At 36.5% G+C, this 24,843-nt stretch overlaps 1 protein-coding gene across 3 annotated transcripts in view; it reads left to right on the top strand.

Annotated features, from left to right (window-relative positions):
• VCL (vinculin) overlaps window positions 1-24,843 on the top strand; it is a 58,474-nt gene that overhangs the window by 11,343 nt on the left and 22,288 nt on the right. For all 3 annotated transcript variants that reach the window (XM_058841189.1, XM_058841190.1, XM_058841188.1), the window contains exons 2-6: window positions 9,850-9,920; window positions 16,034-16,184; window positions 18,007-18,115; window positions 20,476-20,598; window positions 20,857-21,017. In XM_058841189.1, coding sequence (XP_058697172.1) covers window positions 9,850-9,920; window positions 16,034-16,184; window positions 18,007-18,115; window positions 20,476-20,598; window positions 20,857-21,017 — 615 coding nt within the window. The remainder of the gene's footprint in view (window positions 1-9,849; window positions 9,921-16,033; window positions 16,185-18,006; window positions 18,116-20,475; window positions 20,599-20,856; window positions 21,018-24,843) is intronic.

Raw genomic sequence — 24,843 nt, 5'->3', positions numbered from 1 at the left:
GTAGTGAAATGCTAAAGATACTCTGTGACCCTGAAGTGGTTACTAACACCACAAAGCAATGTCGCAGCGGATTTTTACATAGTCATCTTGCACTTTTTTTGTCACAACCAGCAAACTTCTCTGCGTGTGGCTTTTCAATTATAAGCATCACCAACATATTTAAAACTGACTGGGTTACCATATGGCAACGGAGGTAATAAACTGAAGGCATTTTTAAGTGTGATGGATCTAGCATTTGCTGTCACAACTGAATGAAATTCCTTTCTTCAGATTTTCCTGTTAGCTTGCTAGATGGCCCAAACCCTTGCATTTCTGTTTAACATGGCATAATGATTGTTCAGAAAAGTTGTTCTATTCTGTTGCTATTAAATTTTGAGCACCTTCCTCAAATAGGACAAAATGGTGGGAACAGGTGTAGCTTCCTGCTATAGGAGTTGCTTTTACTTGGATTTGCAGCAGTACTGATGTTTCTTTTTCTAACTACATTATTGTAGCTAGTACAGAAGCTTCATCTCTAATATATATATTTTACCAGGATTTAAAGACTTCTTCATTAATGTGTGTTAAACTTGTAAGAGGATTTTAGCAGTTAGAAATGGGTGGCCTTTTAATATATTTTCCCTATTGTGGAGTTGAGTTGTTAACCTTCTTGTAATGTGATGCAGTTACGTTTTACTGTTGTATGTAAAATGGATGATATTGTGTATTTGTAGAGTGCCTGGCATGATGGAGTTCTAAAATGCTAACATATTGCAGTGAAGATGAAGAAAAAAAGCTGTTGTTTTAAAGAAGCTGAACTTTCTCATCTCTTTTTGATTAAATGTTAAATTTAAGTACTTAAGACCAGTTTATAGAAGCTTTGCTTCTCTACAACTCCTAAACTAACAGCAACTAGATGTATTCCCTTTGCATGCAAGATGTGAACGCAGGTTTTGACCAGCTTTGCCAATCATGGGAACTTAACTAAAGAAGCAGTCTTAGCCTATGTATTTATGTGGCACTGGACTGTAACCTTCAAGTTGCTTGCTTATATTACCTAATTTTTCCTCATGGTTTCAAAAGAGACTTGAGTGTAACTCTAACATGAAGATAAAAGTCTGATATGTACTGATAAAATTCTGTCTATCCTGTCAAGCTCGTGCAGAATCCACTGCCTACAATAACAGGGCCAAACAAATCCATTGGTATAAAGAATTGCCACAGATTTCAGTATTCTGTGAGCTAGGCTTTCCAGTGGGGATGGCAAGGGTAGGAGTGATTCCTTTTTAATGTTTTAAATGGGTGAACATAGAAAAAAAGGATGTATTGTATATTAATGTTTGTCCAAAACACTGATTTAGAAGTAGGGTGGCTTCAGCAGTGATTTGGGTGGAAATAGGTTTAACAGCTAAATGCTGACTGAAAAAGTGGCTAAGAGTAAATTCTGCTCTAGATATATGGAAAATAGTAATTGTTCTGAGAGACAAATTAGGTCTGCAGAATGAATTAAATGATACAAATTCTCAACAGAATCACTGACAACTAGGAATTGGAATGCACTGCTCTTACTACTAGTTATGTCATCCCTTAGTTAAAGACTTTGACTACACTGGTAAGGTTTGCCTCTATGCCATAATTTACAAGCTTTACTACAAGAACCCCAAACCCATGGTCTCTTCAAAGTATATTGTTTTTCAGTATGAGTCAATAAAGAAATAGCAAATAATATTGAAAGTGATTGGTTTTAAAGCTTTCTTTGTGATAGTGGTTTGTTATATGAACATATAGCAAGCCTAAGATTTAAAAATTAATTTTAATAGCTGAATGAGTCTCTAACTTGGAATTAAAGCTGCATCAGACACTACTTTATTTGATTTTTAATATTCACTATCAGCTCTTTCTGCTGAGTGACTGCTTTTTAATACTTTGCAAATTCTTTGTGGTGACTCCACATATAAGTGGCTCATCTTCTACCTGCTAAATTTCTTGCAAGGCTAGTATAAGTGGTCATGAGGACTGAAAGCAAAATCAAGCTGAAAAATAATCACATGATATCAAGTTTCTGACACGTTTTCAGTAGTGCTGTCAATGTGCACTGTCCCTTGGAAAAGAGTCTGCCATATCTATTTAAATTCTTTTTAATGTAACTAGATACTGTTGTAGCTAACTAAAAGATTGCATTTAACATGTGAGCAATGATTTACACCATGAACTTAGTGTATACTAGAATTAGCTGTTAGTCAAGTAAAGTGAGACTCATGGAAGACAAATTGTCCAGTGTGCTACAGAAGGTGGATAATTGCTATAAAACACTGTGTAGCATGTATCTTGCTGGTCAAGGTATATTTGCTGTGGCAGAGCTTATGCCAAAAGATTTAATGCTGTGAATTTCTGTTGCTTCAGTCATATATTAGTGATCATGTGAAGATATTTTCAATATATTTAAAACATAGTGAAAAATATTACTTTATCAGTAAAGGAATTCTAGATGAGTGGGTTTTTTTTTCTTTCTCATGCTTACATATTTTGTTTTCCTGCAGGGTGCCAGTCCTGCCATGAATTTAGGGAAAAAAAAATATTACCTGGCACCACTGATGCTCTAAGAGGGAGCTGATAAGGGAAGAGGTGCCACTCTTTCTCTGGAAGAGGGAAAATCAGTGTTGAACAATCTTGTAGTCAGAAGTCAGTACAAGCAAATAGCAGCTGGAAGATCCTAAAATTCAGGGCCTGGTAGCCATCCTACGTTTTCAGTTGTGGCATGTTAAAATGCCTCATTTAGGTAGCAACAGCTGTTAAATCAGCAGTGTTTTCAGAGTGCAAAATGGTAACAACAGGTTTTGTAGTTAACTAAATGGCAAAGGGAAGTTAAGGCACTTATATTGGGCTTGTAGCTGATATAGTCAGTTACTACTTGAGTAAATTTCAGATGCAGAACAGTAGAGAAATTGCACTACTGTACCACATTTGAAAGTTACTCAAGAAGTAATAGAGAACGTATTATTTTGCCTTTGCTTTTTTAAAGCTTCTTGAATATCTGTGCCAACATGTGCATAAATGGGATACTAACTTATGTTGTGATCTGTGTAACAATAAGTTTATCCTTCTGAAGAAGGAAAGAACAGACTGAGTAGACTCAATTATTATCTACAACTTGGGTTGGTTTAGAGATGCTGCAGTACAATATTTATCTGTATCAGAATCACAGATTCTCGTAGGCAGCCCTGCTGTATCTGGAGCCAAATCTGCCTGCCATTTGATGTGATCTGCATACTTCCTATGGTGACTTCTTAGTATTGCTCTATTGCCAACAGGGCTAAAACACCTCAAGATTAGTAAATGTTCTGGATGTTTCTATTTAACACCTGGACTGCTGGAAGGACAGGATACATCTCAATTACTGGGGCAGGACAGAGATCCTCATATACCAAAATAGTCTGCAACATGCAGATACTAGCATACTGTCAAAGATGGTGTAAATCTACCAGCTGAATCATGGTGTTTGGTTTCTTCTTTTTCGGACAAGCATCTGAATAAACTTAGTTCCAAAATCATGTAATCTTTTCGTACACTACTAATTTGTGTATACACCTACAGCATGATTTATGTTAAGAGGTGCCCGGAAACTCTTGACCACACATCTGAGTACATGGAAATGAACTGGAAGAGCTTTTGGAGCCTGCATGCTGTTTTGTATGTGGTGTTGTCTTTAGATTTTCTTGTGAAGGTAGCTGTGTGCAGCTCTCAATCTCATTTATTGACTACAGTTGCTGTATCTTATTTTTCCTGGTGAGTTTTGTAATTGCCCAAGAGTCAGAGATGTAACTCTACATGAGTTATGTTATTTGACTGAAGTAGAGCTATAATGTTCTAAGGTAATTTGAACTTGAAGTACTGGTTTGGAAAAAGAAACTCTTCTTTTGATAAAAGAACTGATTTCCAAATTATAATAGTTTTGTAAAAAATCTCACATAATCAGCATGTGTTTACTTCTGTTAAATTAATCCTCTAATTAGCAAAACCATGCAGGCCTCAGCTCTGTATTGGTAACAGAGTTAGTAGTTACTAGCAGCATGAAGAAGTCTTTTGCTATCCAAATTATGTTACTTTCTGTTTTCCATATGGTTCTTATTTCGTAGTTCTGTATTTTATGTGGACAGCAGGATTTCCTTAGCCTTAAGCCAGTTAAATTTTTTTCTTAATCATCAGTGCAGACAGGTAGGTCAGTTTGCTGCTGTTGGGGACCAGATGGCTGGTGTGTTCTAATTTGCTTGCCAGATGACTTTGGAATTGTACCCTGCTATGGCTGGAATGCAGTCTCCAGGGCAGTCAAGAGAAAACCAGGAGTCGGGACACAGCTTCCATGCTGGCTGAAAGGACAAATGGATGGGCTCTGATTCAGCAGTCTCTTTAGCATTGTGTGTGGCTTCAGGCAAGAGTCATGACTGGTTCACTGGTGGGATATGTGCATTGTTCATTTGGTGTAAACTAAAAGCAGGAGGAACTTTTAGCTGCATGTTCCTTTGGACTTTTCTCCATCTCTAATTGTATTGGTCTATTCCCCCCTACAGAGTAGAAAACTCTAAAGCTTCTTAAACCAATGGTAAACTCACTAATTGCAAGTGACATATCAATCCTATTTATAATTCAAAGCAAGATGAGTATAATGATAAAGAAATTGGAAATTTGCTTTGTCAAAGGCTTCTGAGAGCCTTTGAAGGAAAAACAAAAGTTTGTGTTTTAAAAGAAAGTTGTAGCTTAAAATTCAGTTTTTCAGTTGTATTAAATGAGAAGGATGAGATTGTGAGGAGTGACCTGTAAATGTGTTTATTTTGATTTTTCTAAAAACACTTCAACATTGTTTGACTTTTCTGTTCAGTTTGCAAAAGTCCTGTCTTTACTGGAAGCTGGTTGTATATGATAGTTTTTGAGTGACTTGTAAATTCAGATGAGACAAAGGAATTTCATGATGTACTCCAAAGCTGTTTGACTTGTGTCTGGCAAAGTCTGATGCTAGGCTGCTGTGCCGGGATGTGCACAATCCTGTTTTGACAGATTTATCACATGGATTATGACAGCTAAGGATTAGGGCATGATAAACATTCAATCCAACACCTGTATTTCTAAAAGAGCTGAGTGAAAGAAATTGGAATACCAACAACTGGATCTTCTTGACAGTGTAAACCAATGTGGGTTGCAATCAAAATACTGTGACTGACAAGAACAAAGGCAAACAACCAAGTCCTGTTTTTCTTTTCTTTCCTGACAGAGCTTCTTCCAAAACACTTTCTGTGTAATTGGGCTCTGATGACTGGTCTGACAAAAGGAAAACTGAGCAAATATAAAGTACTTACTGAGGCCTTGCCATTTCTGAAGCCACTGAGACAAACTGGTCTGAATCTGAATGTGGGATAAAGGGCCTCCCTTCTAGGCCTTCAGTGGATAGGCTTGTCCAAGGAATGAACTCTGAAAGGTATAGGAGTCACCACTGGATACCATGAATTTCAGTAATTTTCCTCATGTTGTCATGTGTGAGTAAAACCTCTCAGTATGGAACCTGAATTAATTTTTTTTATGAAGATTTAGTTCTCTGTCCATATTGCTTTTTTTCAGTCCAGACTGAAGTACATGTCATCTATGACAGCAAAGAGTTATCATAAATTTGGTGTAACTTTGACTTACTTCTAGCTCAACTTGGTTCTTTGTTCCTAGTCATGAGACCTAAGTTAGTTTTATTTTAAAATGCAGGATGTGTGGAAAATATTGGAAATTCCATTTTGAGATGGTTTCTGTATGTGGCTGGGCAATGTAGAGACTGTTGTCACTGTAGAATTAAAGCAAATACCTAATTTTATTTTTTCAGGACAAATATCCAAACAAATTGGCAAAGAAGTTGCAGGGAACTTGATAGGACTGAAATGGTGAATAAGAAAATTTTGATTTGAGATTAAATTCTCCTACTATTGTGTAACAATCCTTCCTGAAAGCTTGCAAGATATGAAGAATTCATAAACCAGGGAGTGGATTTTTAATGAGTTTTCCTCTGGTAAAGTTGCTTTTATAGCATATGGACCTAGATTACTTGTGTGGCACTTGGGTTTGTCAAGCAAAACTCATACTGTAGCTTATTTCTTGGGGGAGACATGGGGGTAACAGCCAAGGCTGTTGTGTTTACTGGGTGATGATGAGGGAATATTTTTAGACTCTTTGCTAAAATGACAGATGTTTTAAATTAAGCTTCTGGAACATTGCAAGAACTAATTCTTCTAAGGTCATCTTCCCTTTTAACAGGGGAAATCATATAAGCTGTGAGGAAAATGTCACTTCCAGCATTTGGCAAATTGTCAAACTGGTATTGTCAACAGAGGAATTCAGAAGAATCTTTGTTAAAAAAAAAAAAATAAAATAAAATGACCTTTAAACAATAAACTTTGGACTCCCATCTTAATTATGTGTGTTTTATTTGATATGATACATGCAGTTTTTACTTTCAAACTGCAGAAGTAAGAATGGCTACATATTACTGGGTGTTTGTCTGTTTAAAAAAACTTAGGGAATTACAGAAGATGAAATTATTTCTCCTTTTCACTGAACAGCTGTTGTTCACTGCATCTAGCAGTCTAAGAAGGTGGGCAAAGGGACCTTGTCTTATTTTTCCAGCAGTAGAAGCAGACATGACAAAAAACTGCAAAACTGCTTATAAGGAAGAAATTTGGCCTCATAAAAGCCTTTTATTCCTTTTCCATGAAGAAAATTCTCCACATCAGGAAGCTTAAAGCATACTGGTTTTTCTACTAATCGGGTGAATAGGACTTGCAGGAGACTTAAAAACAAGGTTAAAAGCTAAAAGCAGCAGGAAATCTCAATCTCTCCCCTCTGCTTATAGCTACATTCCTAGAAAGTTTTTCAGCTGCTATATATGCCCTCCTACTTTTGTGTGTCCCATTTGCTTTAAATTTATTGACTTGTCTATCTCTTGTTCCCTGCTGTTTTGAGCAGGGAGCAAGAAGGAAAGTAGCTCACTCTTTATTCAATTGACTTGTCTCTAATCTCCAAAGAGTTTGGAAATTAATATGGATGGGTAGAAGTTGTAACTAGGAAACTTCCATGGTAATGTTTACTTGAGAAGCTCCCCTTACTCTGTAATGTGCAGTGTTGAAATTATGATTATTTTAGTGTGTTAGGACAGTTAGTTTGGAACCATGAGTAAGTGCTACTCCAACACTGTATAATAGCAGAAGCTTCTTTATCACTCTGTCACTTCTCACGAAGGTAAGGAAAGATGATCTTAGGAGGTAAAAATATCTAAAACCCAAGTAGGAATCCTGTCATTTTTTCTACATGTGTACTATTGGCTGGAAATAAAACTTGTTTCTCAGATGATTGTTTTATATGTCCAGCATGAAGCTGGACAGGCTACCTGTCTGAAATAAGGAATGTGTAGATACATCTTCAAGGGGGAAAAAAAAAATAAATCCTCATTTTCTTGATATTGGATTGTAGAGAGGGTAGTTCTTACCTTGTGTTACACTGCAGTGTGTCCACAACTTGCTTAGGCCATGTGAAGTTCAATCTGAAGAAACAGGATCTTGTGAAAACTAAGTAGGAAGCAAAGCAACAAAATCTAACCACAAAGCTAGCAGGGCAAACCCACTAAACTTCTTCGAGGATATATATTTTTCTCATTAATGTCTTCTTGTTTTGAGACTTTTCCCATTAAATATTTGCTAGATGGAGTAATGCTTTTTTTTTTATGTGCCATTCCTATACCTTGGCTCTAACTCTAAAGAGCAACAACTGGAAAGGTTAAATAACAGCTATGCAAACGAGGTTTTATATTTAAACAGATTCAGGAGTACATTCTCCATTGGTGCTTACAAGAAGGTTAAAGTCCTTTTTATGGGAATGGTAATTGACCTTTTTAATTGAGGCATCACTGAAGCTGCTTGAAATCTCATGTCCCTTCTCTGTGGTATACAGTGCTGAGGATATGGGTGGACTTGGAAGAGAAATGCCATTGGAGTTAGGACAGTTTTTTGAGGTTAAAAATCTCCACAGAAACCTCCCAAACAACAGAAGAGGAGTTGACTCTTATCCTATAGGTTATTTCCATTTGAAGACTAAAGATAGCTATATAGCTACTTTGCTAGTAAAATGTCTATATATATATATGTGCACCTATAGACATATAAGGTAGATATCTATCTGCCTGCAAGTAGTTGATAGTGCTTCTTTGATTACTGAATCTATCCTGTTATAGAAGAGACTTATCCTGTCTAGACTGAGTGATGAAATGCTTTTTGTATGGCCAATATAAAACAATTGCTAAAGTGACCTTCAGCTTGAAATACCCCCCCTACATTGTAAGCTCTATTTTTTTTTTTTGCATTCTTTAAAGTTATATTTTTTTCAATATATTGAATTATATGCAGCTTGGTACAGCTGCAGGAAAATAAATCTTGAATGCATGGTTCTTGTGAAAAAAGTATTGCTCTTTGTTTTCACCTGTTAAGAATCTTTTGTTTAACAATGTGTAATCCAGAGTTACTGGGAATTACTCAATTTTTTGTGTTATCTTGATCATGCACGTATCCATGCAAACTTGTGCGAAATATAAAGGATGTGTTTCCTGAGTGCAGTGGAAATAATTAGGACAAAGCAGGCATACTCTCTGGTGGATCATGCGATACATTTAGAATCATGCTCCTGAGGCATTGCCATGAAGTTCAGGAGTCAAAGCAACACTGCTGTGCTGTGCTAGGACAGTGCATGACTGTTGGTGAACCTACTGTGAACATGAGGGGCAGAAACCTATCATAAAATTCAAGATCCTTAACTTTTTTTGCTCTTTCACTACTTTTACATTACATCTGTGTGACTAATTGCGAGTGTAGTACTAATAGATAAAAAAAAAAAAATTAGACTAGGCTGAATCTGTTTGAAGAAAATACAATACTCAGGCCAATGTGCTTCTGTGAAATTCCTCTGAAAAGGAGCAGACCAGGAAGACAGCTCTTGGCAAGCAGCAAAAATTTGCAAGGAAGCAGTGGTTCTGGAAGGCTGTACAGCATTAGAATTGGCAAGTGCTGTGTGTACTGACACACTACATCTTCTGTCCAAACCCAGTGAATCTTTAAGCACCAGCTGATCGGGGATTTTCAGGGCTATCTTGTCTAGCTTGAGCAGGTCTGGCAGCTCTTAACACAAAGTGGTGTCTGGTTTAAAGACCTTCTGCTTTGTGATGCCTTTCTGAATAGCTTATTCAGCTGGAAAATACAGCAAACAAAGGAGCTGGAAATATTTTGTCAAGTTGGTGATCTCACAGTTCAGAGAGTCAGCTAGCAATTATAAAGACTTCTATTGTATAACACAAGAGCTAGTGTATAGAAAAGACCAGATCTTACTCTCTTTCTTTATTGGCTTCTGCATAATTATTTTTTGCCTAAAGGATGGTGTGGGGTGTATTCTCAGTAATTAACTGCATTTTTCTAATAGACTAAGTTGCTAGCAAAAGTGGGGTAATTTTTTTTAGCTTGGAATTTAATTACTGACTTGTGGAGATTAGGACAGAGGAAAACTTCAGAGATTACATTTTTAAAACTAAGTGCAGGAAAAAAATATCATTGTTTCTATGGAGAGTAGGAAGAGGGAGAAGTGTGTGTTGGTGTGTCCCCATTTAATTTAGTAGAGATGTTGATAGGAAACAACTTATGATTTCTAAAGCATTAAATTAACTGCATTATATAGTGGTCTGAAAAGTAGACACAGCAGCAAGAACTTGGTGAAAGGAGCTGTTATTAGTACAAAGCATTTTTGTTGTTATTCCTTGACGTTGAAATTTGGATTCTTAAGTATATCTTTTTTTTCCTGCAGGTTGGAAAAGAGACTGTGCAGACAACAGAAGACCAGATCTTGAAAAGGGATATGCCACCAGCATTTATCAAGTAAACAAATTTTATTGTAAATATTGTACTGTGTGTACAGGAAACTGGTTCCAATGTCAGGAACAACCTCTGTGGCAGGAGGGATTTGTCTTGGTAACATTCTTTATATATGAGTACATATATATGGTATTTCTTCCTTTAAAATAATAACAGAAATTAATCAGGGTAATAATGGTACTTAGCTGTGTCCTCCTGTAGGCTTGCCTAAAGTGTCAGAGACAATGTGGTATCTCAATCTTTTTCTGTTTATTTGGGTGATGGGAAAATGTGTATTTGTCAGTAGAGGCAGCTGATAGCATAACTGCCTGGAAATTTATGACATTTGAAGAGCAGTGACTTACTGCAGACAGTGTAGTAGACAGTCCCCTTACAGCTTGCATTCTTTACATTAGCTTTCTTACTTACCTTCTTAATTCTATGTCTTGGTGTAAAGGACAAATTATTTTCTTCTTCTGTTGCCTTAAGCCTTAAAGCTGATATATCACACATTGTTGTGGAATTCCCAAGGTGCTTTTTGCCACCTGAGAGACTTCTATTGAAGTAACTTTCCTCTATGATCTACTACCTATAGGAACCTCTTTGTTAGCATTGTCCAGTGTATGCAGAATTACTGAGTATTATACTGTTATTTCCAAACACCGAACAGGCAGATAGTCAAAAAAAGAAGGCATTGAGACAACTGGGAAAAAAATAAAAGGGAGAAGGGAGTGATGTGTAAAGAGAAAATTTATGGTAGGCAGTGAATAAGGATTTACTTTATTGCACTGTAGTTTGACAAAATAAATAATTAAAATAATGCTTAGGATCAGGTGGTATTAGCATATGAGTTCAAGAATGAAATAGCTGAATTATAAGTGAAGTAGTCTGTCACTTGAGACCACCAATATGTCAATCAAAGTGACGATACAGCCTGAGAAACTTTCTAGGGAAATCTGGGGAATGGGAAATCAGACCTATGTCTGATGTACTTTTGGAATAAATTATTAGAAAATTTATATTAGAGAACAGAGAGACCTCACCTATATATAGTGTGCTTTGTGACAGTGTTTCTGTGGAGGGAAATTCTGCCTTATAAACCCATTGGTATTCTTGGAAATATAACAAACCAGTATATACCAATTTCTAAACTTGGCAGGGTCTAGAGGCTTTTAAGAAGGTGAAGTAGCTGCAGGGTAATTAGGAAAAAAATTTGTATGCAAAAGAGAAAATTGAAGGTGGAAGAAAAGATTATATGGTTAACCTTGACAATGGCAGGAGGAAATCAGTAGGACTGTGGAGCTTTTGGTTGAGGTTGTGCTTTTCACCATGTTAATAGATGCTGTGGAGACCAGGCTGACTTGTGAGGCAAAAGTACTTAGTGATGACCCTAAGTCTTATGGAGGGCAGAGAGGTTAATGGATGACTCTGGGAAATTACAGTACCTTATTCATTGAAGTGACTTGATGTTAAGTGTGGATTAAATTACTTCTAAATATCTGAACGCTTGGGAGAGCAGCAGGTCTAATGGCAGATAGGATGATTGAACCATTACCAGTAGTGAGCAAGGTCTTGGAGCTGTTGTACATTGGTGAGAGGGCATTCTTACCTGTTCATAGTGGTCAAAAAGTAAATAAAACTTTAGGTTTATCATCAAAGAATGGGAGATCAAAATGTCACGATATATTTTTGTTCCACATTTTGAATATTGCATCTACTGGTAGTCACACAATTTTTTAACGGTGGTAGTAGGACTGGAAAAAGCTCATAGAGAAGGGCTTGGAGAACAAAGGCATAGAATTACTTCTGTATAAGGGAAAGCTGAGTAGGCTGGAACTCTTCAGCCTAGGAAAAGTGACAGAGGGGATTGAGGGCCTGACAATGTCTAAGGAAGTATGAGTTGCATGGAGAAGGTGAAAACTTGTATTTTTCCTACGCAGAACTTGATGGGGGAATTGCTTTAAGCTAGCAGTTTGTAAACCAGCAGTAGGGAGAGATTCTTTGTACAGCTAGGCATGTGTTATAACTCTTTATGTGGGTTTGGAGGTTAATAGCTAAGTACTTAGAGGGATCCATTGTGGGTCATCAAATAGGCAAGCTGCAGGAAATCCCAAGAACTGAAAATAGTTGAAGGATGGGAGAGTGCCTAGAGGAAGTGTGATAAATGCTTATCCTGTTCTTAACCTTCCTTAGGATTTTACTTGCAGCTACTCTTGGAGACAGGATACTGGGCTAAATGGGCCTTTGATACAATCCACTACAGTATTTATCATGCTGTGTTCCTGGTGTATGATCTTGTGTGGCTGTAGGGGGGTTTGATTTTTTTGAGGGGAGTGTTTATTTCATGAAAGGAGATCAAAGCTTTTTTCTTGCTCCTCGATGAATTGTATGCAAATGTGTAATTTTGATTGTGCTCATTCTCTAGGATGTGTGGAAGTTTTAGTTAATTTCCAGCTTCTTCACCTAGACAAGCAAGGGTTTAAGGAAAAGAGATTTTTAAAATTGCTATACTGTATTCAGCCTTTGATCAAAATGTAGCAAATTGTGCAAGGCTTAAGTAATTAAATTTCTGTACAAATGTGACACAAGCACTGCTGAATAGTACCACTTTATGCTGGGTACAAGAATTTTTTCTGCAGCAATTCATGACTGCGTGAGCTGTGATATAATGTAAAATGGGAACCAAAGCTCTCTCTGTCAGAGTAATGACCCCCACTTCACAGACTACCTACTATCCTAGATGCAGTAACATGACTTAGGAATGATCAATGTTTTTTGTGAAAGATAACCTGTTTCATTTGTGGGTTTTTGTTAATCTGGAGTTTATATTAAAATGAATTAGGACATGTTAACAGTTTCTTGTTAACATGGGGAGTGTATTGTCATGGGTATCTTGGTTGTGGGGACAAATGATAGTCACAGGTGAGCTACAAAGGCAGACTTATCTTTTACTGCTGCAAAGGACAGAATTAAGATGCAAGAATTGAAACAGATGGGGGTCTTTTTTTGGTTTTGTTTTCTTGAGGAGTTTTTGTTTCTAAAGCATTAGTTCAGGAATTGGCATTCATTTTTAAGGGAATGTTCCAGCAGAATTTCTACTGGTGCATGGATGATGGGTAAGAAGCAGTACACATGTGCTAGCACTGCATTCCCTGTTCCTATTTCCTCCATTCAAAAGGATTACCAGTCTTGGAGGATGGAGAGATCTGTTTCTTCTTTTGAAAGAATTGATACCAACATCAAGGGTTCACAATAAATATATATGATGGTAATATGTAAAGCTTTTCAGTAGAAGTGTGATTGTGCAGCAAAATAACTTGCTGGCTGCTGAAAAGCTATCATGCATCCCTTCACTTGCAATTGACATAAACCACATTGGAACTGTTGACTTAGAATTAAAAAATGCTGAGTTTTTTTTCTTAATTGTCTTAATCACCAGGGAGTATAAGTAATGCATATAATTTACATCAGATGTTTTGCAGTGTGTTCCTATTACTTGTTAAGCTTCTCTTGTAAAGAAGTGAAGAACTGCAGTCTCTAGGCAAAGAATAGGGTTACACTATTTGTTTACACTGAGAATGAAATTTTGTTTAATTTGCATGCACAAGCTCATTTAACAAATCAAGCAGTAATACTATTCTATGTTAACATTATTTTGGTAGCCAAGCTGTAGCTGCATTGATGGTACCTGTATTAGAAAATTACTGTTAATGTAAAATATTTGCTTTTTACTTTATATTTCTAGAACTGCAAATAAACTAAACTGTAATGGTTAAACTGGAAAACAAACTCAGGGAAAAGCAGAGATCAATCTTAAAACCTAAAAACTAAAATGATATTTCAGCATAAGTTGCTTTTTTTCTCCTCATGTTTTGTAAGGAATGCATTTAATAGTGATGAAGTTGATTGACTACCCAAAGTAGTATGGTTAGAAATATGACCATTGTCTTCCCCACAAAGAATCTGGCTGGTGTTAAGATAACTTTATTGTAATCATGCCTCAAAAATAAATACACTTTTTTGTTAGGATATGTTTTTGGTTTTATGTTGCAATATAATACAGAGATTAGAAACTTCACCATAGCAATGAACTTCTATTTGAAACTTCTGAACATGCTTGATTATTGTGATATAACAAGTGGTTCATTGCATTTTTAGGGGCTTTGGTCATTTGTGTTGTTTTGGTTGGTTGGAAATAAATGAATACCTGTTCTTCCTAATCTTTTGCTTCCTAGCATGTGTGCTTTGCAGGGGATGAAATGTGTCTGATTTTCAAACATCACTATGCTTTTCTAGTACACAGCTTACACTCCTAAAGTATTTTAAGTGCATTTGGAGGTTTTTACAAAATAGGCATTATACTATTGAAATTCACTTTTACCTTTAAGAGGTTCAACTCTAAAAACTCTAAAAGAAAACTTTGAATCTTTAGAAACACTATTTTCATTAATTATGGTGACTTCTGGTATAATATGCATTTATGTTAATCCTTTTCTTGACAAATGAAAGAGCCAGCCTTGAGATAATTATTAGTATTAAACAGAGAACCATGAAATTAAACTTTAGGAAATTAAGTATTTCTGAGCCTGTATCTCTGAGCTGCTGAATAGGTGATTTGTTTAATCCCTTTCTTGGCAGAGTTGAAAAGAGTAAATGTGAGAAGCAAGCAGGGAAATCTAATTTACTGAAGTCAGTTGACTTTGATGACATAACTAAGTGCATTGCATAGTAATGAGAAGAACATTTCCACTTTCTGCCTTGAAGTCCTTCTGCATTTTCTTGCTCAGTTAGGAGTCCCTGCCATCCGACACCCTGAGCAGATGTCTTCCAAAAAGAGCAAGTTATGATAATGCAGCCGGTCCAATTTGACTTACTCTAGGGAGCTATTAGCTGAAAACTTTACTTTCTGGGAAAAAGCGTGTTTTTCTGTAATGGGTGTCTTATTTCTACTGGGTACATTTAGATGTAACCATGAAGTTCTAATATTTGTGCTAGCAAAGAACATGGGGGAAAAATGGGTTAACTGTACCTTTCCAAAAACACTTCAATAAAAGTGTGATAAAAGAGGGTGCCCAAGTGGTCAGTAGAAAATGGGCTATGTTACAAGCATGCAAAAGTGGTCATAGGAAGTAGCATTGCTGCAATAAAGCTGTTTTATGTTTGTTGGGACTTCATTGAATGAGCACATGGCATTCCCATGCACAGAGCATTATGTATTACACTACACTTAAATGAAATGGGAGACAGTGGAGGAAAGTGGAGTGTAGTCAATAACTACATTCATGAGTAGCATAGCTAACATGAAAGGGAAGTCTGAGTTTTTATTTTCCAAAGGTGTCACAAAGTAATTACAAGAGAACAAAATCAAAACATTTTCAGTCTTCCATTTTTTGATATTTTAAAATTGTTATGCTAAATGGTTTGATGGAACCTAATTTCAGAGCTTGTCTTCTTTTTGTAAGTACCTGTTGTGTTACTACAGTTACATACTGTAATATCTTGGAAAATCTTTCTGCTTTTATGTCTGGAATTGCAAGCTGCATTTGAACGTTGTACATTACCACTAGATTTTGTGGTTATTTAAAATGCTCTTTCTATGAGTGTTAACACTTAAGACCTGAACTACAGCTTCAATAAGAAGAGCACAGGGTCTTTCTTAAAACTGTTACTTTGTCCAAATGTGTAGCTGTCATTTAATATTTATTAATAGCAATTGCTACTTGAATAACAATGCCTATACAAGGCTGATAGAAGTTAACAGTTACTTTGATTGTGAAGTCCTAAAATAATAATTGTTTTGTTCCCAGTTCTTGTCATGAAGAATGTAAGGTATTTTGCTGGGTTGGGAGCTTTCCTTAATGACATGTACTGTGTGCTCTGTAAGGGGTACTTCAAACATTCCCTACGTGGGAAGGTTCTGTGACCTCTGAAAAACTGGGTTGTATGGTTGATGGTGACTTTTTGTTAGAAAAAAATACAATGAATACTCTTGCCTTTAAAACCATAAAGGTGTAGAATGATCAGTTTGCTTGCAGTGCTTCAAATGGTGAAGTTAAAAATAAATCCAACATTTTCTCAAGGCTGTTGTCGTACAGACAGAGGTTAATCAGCAAGTGTTGTCTGCTGGCTTTCCACAGAGTGGAGAATGCCTGCACCAAACTTGTTCGGGCAGCCCAGATGCTGCAAGCAGATCCCTATTCAGTACCAGCTCGTGACTATCTTATTGATGGATCAAGAGGAATCCTTTCTGGAACATCAGACTTGCTCCTGACATTTGATGAAGCAGAGGTAGGAATCCCAGCATGATCGACATAAGTGCCTGCATAACAGTGTTATTAATTAAAATGTCCCCCTAACTAAATTAACTAAACCAAACTATTCAATAGATTAATGAAGTTTTGACTGTTTTAGCTTGGTTGGAGGCATATTTTGCATTCCCTCGTGTCAGAAGGAACTTAAGGCTTGTTGCTCTGTTTTTTTAGGAACATTTTTGCATGACATGATGTTTAGGTGTTGCCTGTGATTATTGCTCAAAAAGGCCAGACCTCATCAACTGTCTGATATCTTCCTGATGCTTTTCTGTATTCCCTTCACCTTAGCCATTACTGATTCTTATATTTTCTGTATCCCTTAATTGAAAAGCCCTAGGCTGCTTTCTAACATGTTTGTCTGCCTCATTAGCTCTGGCAATTTAATTGGCCTTGGGGCATGGGAGGTAATACAAATTTAGACTGTCTGGCTAGTCAGGCAGAAGATGTATTCTGATAAATCTAACAGTTGCTACGTTTTGGGTGCTGCACAAGCCAAAAACTGACTCAGAAGTGCTGTTTGTCCATCCTCATATGTACAAAAAAAAGCCATAGTTGCAAGGAAATGTAAATGTCTCGTGTTTGAATATTTTTTTTTTTGTTACAAATCATAGTTTTGATGCTCTTTCTGGGGATGTGGAGTCTTGCTCATTTCTGAATAAGAAAGATCATGTGACAAGAAATAAAGTTCATGCCATTAGAAATGCTGATGTCAATCCTAATTCTGTAACAATTTGTTAATCTGTGCGATTGTATTGCTCTTCTTGGTGTTCTGAGTAGTCTAACATGGTATCCTTGTCTCATTTAACCAGCTCATGGCACTGTTAGCATGTTCCTCTGAAATGTTTTTTAATAGAAGTGGTATGGGACTTCCAAGGAAGTTAATAGTTTTCAATTTCTTTCTAGTGTTTAGGAAATGAATTGACTTTTGTGGAGTTAATGCCTTGTGGGACTCACCTGACAACTCCTTGTGAATGAAAAGAAAGCTATTAGTTGGGAATGACTGGCTTTTCACGAGTACTTAAGTTGGCATGTGTCTGTCCTGTGTTTCAATATAAAGTAACATTGGGACAAGCTGAAATGAGTTTCAGAGGAAGCTTTGGTCTTTTCTAGGTGCTGAACACTGCATGTGGTTGATACAAATTAAATGTTAATTAACTTGTTCCTTCCTAAGAATTGTACCTAGTGATGTCAGAAGTAATATGGTTCAGAGGTTAGAAGATTTACTGACTGATCACAAATGTGAACTGAAAAAAGTTAAGCTGGGGCAGAGGTCCAGAGGTAAATGAAATACATCCTTCACAGATTTTTCTGGAAAGTTTAAGATGTTGGAGCTATCTTCCCTGCTGGAATGCTGGGTAATGCTTTATCCATATGTAAAGCTGTATGATAAATGATACTTCCTCTGAAAGCTTGAAGTCTGCTTTCTGTGTAGTTTTGATTTGTGATTTAAATGAAATATTTTATTGATGAAATTGCAATGAAAAACTTCATGACAGCCTATATAGATGAAGTTCTTTCTAACCTATTTTTTCAATGCTATCCTTCATTTATCATACAAAGTGAAAACATTGGAAGTAGGATTTTGCATTTCTAAGTAGTGGAAGGTTGATTAAATATTGGTTTGCCACTACAGCACTTGACTAATGGCATTTTGGGTAACTCAGCATCTCAGATCTTTATGATTGCCTGTTTGTCATGTTAGCAAATGCTATAAGTAAACTGTTCTAGAAACAGATTTGCATTTCTAATTCAAGGGTAACTTAGCTTTACCTAAGAAATAATGGAATGTTCTCTCTTAGGTCCGTAAAATCATCCGTGTCTGCAAAGGAATATTGGAATATCTGACTGTGGCGGAAGTGGTAGAGACAATGGAGGATCTGGTGACTTACACGAAGAATTTAGGGCCAGGTCTGATATGCTCCAGTCTTTCATAAATATATTAAGTATAGTCATTTCCACTACTTTTCCCTCCAACACCTTCCTCACCCCAGTTTTGAACACTGGGATCATGGTAAAGCAGTTGCTTTGGAAGTTTCCATTGGAAAGAATGACTCTGTTCCCCACTCTCTTTTAAGAATGCAGAAGATGTTGGCAAATGATATGTGCACGTGGATGACATGTATTGTAGTTTTCCTATACTGTGAAGGAAGTAAGCATGCATTAGTAAGGATAAAACAAACAAAAAAAACAAACAAAAAAAAAAGAAAAGAAAAAGCTGTGTAACTAAGAACTCACAGATATAAAATCCATTAAGCTGATAAAATGTCTGCACTGGCTGAGATAGTTAGGCCCAGTAGGAATTTCTTGGAATAGTATAAGCTACATGTCATTTATTAACATCTTAATGAGGTTGCAGAAATAGCTGTCTTGAAGTATAATACAAAAGCCCAGCTGTTATGGCAATTCTGTGTGTGCTCTTTGGTGCTCCTTCACTACTTGTTACTTCACTGTGTTAACTCACACTTTCAGTGGTGGAAGTGATGGGTAATTGAGGAGCTGCTGTCTCTATCTCTTTATTTGTCTAGAGGAAACCTACCATTAATCTATGTCATCTGCTATTTCAAATGCTTCAGCTTGAAGTAGCTAAGGTATTTAACAAAAGCATTCTGTAAAATTTAGATGTGGTGGTGGTAGTGTAGGAAGAGGTTGGAACTAAAACTACACTGAAATAAAGAATGCTTATATAAAACCAGCAGGAATCTAGTTAGTACTTTGTATTTATAAATTCATGTGTAATGTGGCTAGGTGATAAATGAAATGACTAAGAACTGTCATGGCACAGAGCATGTTTGTAGATTATCCTGTTTTTATTTAACATGTGTATACCCGACCTTGTTTGTAGATGTGGAAAAGCTTTGAAGTTCCATACGGAGGTGTAGTGTTCTCTAAACTATTATTTCCCATCAGAAATTTCCTTAAATTAGTTTTTGCCTCATTTGGAAGAGGAAAAGAAAACAAAAGGACAATCTTCTCTTTCCCTCTTTCTTCAATTTGGTATATACGCTTTTAGTTTCTCTGTGGTTCTTTTACATATCTTTAAAATGGAAGTTATCCCTAACTTCAGTTTCCTCTCTTGGGCTCAGTTACAAGCATTTGGGTCTTTTCACTGGACCTCACACACGTAATTTGCTGTTACATATGTATGACAGAGGTCTTGTGTGTCTTAGCTTCTTAGAGTGAGATGTAGGCTTGTTACCTTTATTGCAAATCATCTTCTCTGAACTTACGGTATTTTGAATAAATAGTGAGCCTTATGCTTCTGGAATGCTGTAGGAGCTCTGTCTTTGCCTGAGCTGGCTGCTGCTCAACATCTGCCACCCATGCTCACAAAACTTAACGCCTGTAGTCCTTGTTCCTTGTAGTTATACTAATGGGCATCTGAACTTAGCCTTCACGTGAGTACTATGTAAATAATAGGAGTGTGAGCAGGTACACTTAAAGTCAAGGGAGTGCTTATAGGTCTTATGCTGGAAGTGGAGAGTGGAACATAATTACCTAGTAAGGCTTTTGTCATTTGAGGAAATGTGGTTCTGCACAGCTTGCCTCTCTGTGCTGTCAGTGTGAGGATCCTACTACTTTTCAGCGATGCCATAAAAGCAGTGGTAAGATGCCTAAGATGCTAACCAGCAGAAAGGTAATTCAGCCAAGGAATATACAGCTTCCTTCCAGCTTTATACCCTGGAAGAGAAAGAGTACGACCACAATGGCACCAATTTAAATAATCTTAAGTTTATATGAAGCTGTGTCTGAAGTTTCCATGTACACTGTGTGGTAAACCTCACAAGTCTTAGCTACTGAAAATAGATCTGTTCTAGAATAAATTTTATTCTTTCTAGGGTACTGAAAGATTTCTAGCAAATATGAAATGTAAATAAATACAGTTCTTGACCTCTGGTAGAACCTCCAAGCAAACAAATAAAATGCTGCCATTTCCTTTTTCTGTCATTCAATTAAGGCATGGATCAAATCTTAACAGAAAAGATGACACCCTCCCCCTCCCCCTTAAATCAGCTTCCACTGTTCATTAAGTGAATTCATGTCCTAAAACAGTAATTTCAAGTATTTTCCTATTTTATTGTTAGGAATTTAAATCAAGAATTTTGATCGTTCTTTCCACTTTACATAGTGGGTAGGTTTTGAATAGGCGATGTCTCTGAAGTATCTGCAATGTGTTTAAAGTAACAACTGCTAATACAAAAGTTATCATTATGACTTACTCTTATTTAGAAATCTCAAGTGTTTAAATGTTCAATTATTCTGATCTTTAGGAATGACAAAGATGGCAAAAATGATTGACGAGAGACAACAGGAATTAACTCATCAGGAACATAGGGTTATGCTGGTAAACTCCATGAATACAGTGAAGGAACTATTGCCAGTACTTATTTCAGGTATTTTTTGCTTTGTTTTTTAATACCATTCCAAATTACTGTTTTGAACTGGAGTTATGATGTCCTATGTTTAGTAAAAATAACCTTGGCATCTGTAATCAATTGCAAGTAACTGTGCTTCTTGTATTAAAACTACAATCTCTTTGAGATAAAATGGTCCATGCAAAAAAAAATGTTCCATATAAATACAGTAGAAGGTCAACTTGACCACTGATTGGTCTCACATATACCTTTTGCTAATCTCTGGTATTTTCACAGCTATGAAGATTTTTGTAACTACAAAGAATTCTAAAAGCCAGGGAATAGAAGAGGCCTTGAAAAATCGCAATTTCACAGTAGAGAAAATGAGTGCTGAGATAAATGAGATAATTCGTGTATTGCAACTCACTTCCTGGGATGAAGATGCCTGGGCCAGCAAGGTATTTTCATATCTACATTTGTATGTAGATGTCTAGTTTTTGTCTACTGTGTTTTTGAACTTGAACCTTTGAACTTGTGCTTTTGAGACCACTGAAATGTGTATTTGTGTATCAGTTTTGTAACAGTATGTAATCACGTAATATAATCTCTTCAAGGTCAAATATCTTCAGAGATAAATACATTCATAAATCTTTCAAAATGAGCTTTCTCTCAATAAGCAAAGTTAAATGAGTGTGGCATTTGAAGGTGGTTCAGTGGTTTACTGCAACTCAGTGGTCAAACAGAAGACAGATTTTTTTCATGCTTTAGTTTCAGCATCATTAGGAAGTCCTGGAATACAGTGTATTCTACTCAAAGAAGACTATTTTCCCTATGTATAAATATCCTACATAATGATTTTTGACAAAGGAAAGTTATGTATAAAAGTTATTGTTCTGTACATCCAACTGGTCTTGTAGCTAGGCATTCTATAAGTGAGATTGAGATTTTCCTTCTAGATCCTGCTAGAAAAGATAGGCCACTGTCATATTCCTTGTGTAAAAGGCTTGGAATTGAGAAATTTTAGTCAATTTTGGGGGATTCCTCTTTGAACACCTGCCCCTTTTCTCCCTGCCCCATTTTTGTCCTGGACATGAGAGTAAATTTCAGGGTTTTGTCTTGTCTCAAAGAAATCTGTTAGATTGAAGAGGCTTTCTGGGTAAGTCTGATGCCTGTGAAGCTGGCTTATGGACAGGATTGGTTCCTTACAAATCAGTGTTCAGCTGTGTCAGTGACTGCAACCACTTACCTGGAGCTAAGTGCTCCTCTGAAGTGATGCTGAAGCTACTGAATGTCTGGAAGACTGTAAAGCAGGTCTGACAGAAGTGTTGTGGGTTTACAAATAAATGCAGCTACATAACTGAAATTCCTGCCAACTTCTTTTTGAGTACTTGAAAGTAAATTGCTGAAGGTATTTTTTAAGGGTTAATGCTATGAGCAACAAATAAGCATAAATGTCATAAAAAACTTACTGAGACCTGAAGGCAGACTGGTTAGTAAACAAAGTCTAGCAGGAAATCTAACATTGATGTAACCGAGACATAAAATCACTTTGGCCTATGTTGTTTGGCACTAAGTTTGCCTCTTGAGTTGTTTTGTCACTATCACTTCCTTATTATGACTACTGTATGCATCTCTGTTTTTGTTGTCCTGTTTCTTACCCTTTTCTCACCTTTAGAAGGTAAGCTTTCTTCCACACCCTCCACCTCTACCTTGTACTAAACCCAAGAAAAGCATGTCTGTGGGATGTTGTGCTGTGTGCACACTGTGTGCTGTGCAACTTCTTTATGTGCCAGCTGTGACACTGGCATTTCTACTTCTGGGTATACACACAGTTTTAAAAGATCATAATAGCTCTGTCTAGCTGTGTGTAGCTTTGGCTGTCACTGAGAACGGTAATTGCAAGCTGATCTGCATTAAGACTCTGTCTGAATCTGATTAGAGTTAGGGCAAGATTTTACAGCACATTCTTGCTGAATGCTTTTATGTTAATTTATGAGTCTCTGTAGTGACAAATAAAGGGTCCAGTCATGCAGGAATGAGCTTTCTGCATGGCCAGAAAGCTTTATTAAGTCAGGAATTTTGTCTTTTCCATAGTGTTTTACCCACAGCCTTCCTTCCTTCTGTTCAGATGGTTCATGTTCTTTAGGTCTAGGCTTAAAACTGCAGTCTTGTGTGGGTACTTTTTCAATTCAGTTTTATTTTTGGATTTAGGCTTTCCTGTATTTTATGAAATATGAATACAGTTTTATTTTACACAACATATTTGGAAATTCTTGTGGTAAAGAAAAGTATCTATTGTGAAGAGCTGGCAATTTAGGCTTAGGGAATTCTTATTCATATTGCTGGTGAGGCAGATTAATAAAGGGTTTAATTAAGAAAACGGTTCATATATTGGCAGTGTTTCCTAATGGAAAATATTGGTTGTTATGCTTAATGCATAAATACGTTGTGTGGATTAGTATAATCAAAGTATCATTCTGCTCTGAACTGAGAACTTTTTAATTGTATTTTGTTTTTGAATTAAGATACACTGATGATTTGGAACTGTAGTAGTGGGCATTAATCAAACAGTGATGACAAAGCATTTGAATTGAAAAGTGCAGTGGGATGAAGAAGCAGAAACTAGTTTGCTAATAGCCACCTATTATGGACCTTATCCTGTATTCGCACACATATCTAACAATTGACTTACTATTTTGCTGGGAGGGAGATGAAGGAGCTATTCTGTTGTAGCTGAGGTCACAGTTACATGCATTTTGTGCCTGGTGGTCAAGGGAAAGATTTTCCCCATGCTTTCCTGGAATAAAGTAAGGTGTTTGGGGATGCCCAGCCATGAATTTTTATCTGTGTATTACATGCTATTGCTGGTGTTGGACTTCATGTTTATTATTCTGAGTTACTTATATCTTGATTTATCACAATCTGTGTAGAGATAGTGGAGAATGAACAAAGGAGCCAAAGTTGTAGGTTTTGTAGGAATTGTAGCCGTAGGTAAACTATTTTGTTGGGTTTTTTGGACTCTGCACATTACTGGATTGCAATAATGTCTGCTTACAATGGATTTTTAAAATACTATGATGCTTTAGAACTGAAATACTATTCTTGGACAAAATCTTGGGGGAAAGAATTGTATTTATTTTTTCATTCATAGCTTTGAACCTTTTTCCTTGAATTTTTTGTTTGACAGAAGATTTAAATTTTCTCTTGTTTATTATTATTGTTTATTTTAAAATTATTTTGGAGTAATACTCAATTCAAATATCTTTCATTTCCATGGAGTTGGAGGGAGTTAACATTTCTAAGAAGCTGAGAAATATCTAATATCTTGCAGGATTGAACCCTGAATGTTGACTAAGCTATCTATCTTGCCAGAACACTGGCTTTGCCTATTTACTCCAACATTGCCTTCTTTGGTCATGAAATGCAGATATCCTTAGACCAGACCACTTTATTGAGTTAGAGGTTGTGTTTTACATCCAGCAAGGAACTGTGTAGGATCTATTTTGTTCTTTTGCATAGCAGAGTCAGTATTACCTGCTCCCTGAAAAAGCTCAAAATTGTTGGTAGTGGCAGAACTAATGCATAGAAGTGTCTTAAGTAATATTTGCTTTAGGAATTGGTTTGGGAAAAATCCAGCTTTTTGAAGATTCCCTTCAGACAGTGTTGCCCTAGTTGTTCTACTTGATTAACTGAAATTGTTTATCTCTTTTGAAAATGTAATAGTGCTGATTTTGTTAATGAAATTCCTTTTGGCAAGAGGGAAACTGTTGGCAGGGAGAGGAGGGAAAGAACCAATTTTTGCTGATAAAAAGGTATAAATTTTTTTTCAGAAGAGCAGTAGGATTAAAAAAAAAAATTCTGTGCTTGCAACTGATGTTCTGTTTGCGGTTCTCAGAGTTAAATTTTGAACATATTTAGCTGTTTAGGGGAGGAATAAGGTATTTAAACAGCTACAGAAATCAGGACTATCAAGACACTTTGAGGCAGTGAGACCTTGAACAAGTTGTTGTGTTTTTTTAGATTGTTTCTGCTTTGATCTTCCTTCTTCTTTCTTAATAGCCTGAATTGGTTGGTAAGTCCAGACCTTTCAGTATGGTTACACCTCTGCTGCTTGCCAAGTATCTGGCACCAGACACAGCTCTGGCAGACACAAAAGTGCTGTACCAACAAACCTAGTTAAGGATGCATTCTAGTTTTCTATTGCATTACTCAGTTCACTGCAATGGAAACTCTTTATCAGGCTCTAGCTGAGAGGGATTCCTTGGGCTGTGTAAATGGGAAATT

This window comes from Poecile atricapillus, chromosome 6 (assembly GCF_030490865.1).
Source record: "Poecile atricapillus isolate bPoeAtr1 chromosome 6, bPoeAtr1.hap1, whole genome shotgun sequence".
NCBI classification, from domain to species: Eukaryota; Metazoa; Chordata; class Aves; order Passeriformes; family Paridae; genus Poecile; species Poecile atricapillus.
This window is presented reverse-complemented; position numbering and strand designations above follow the sequence as displayed.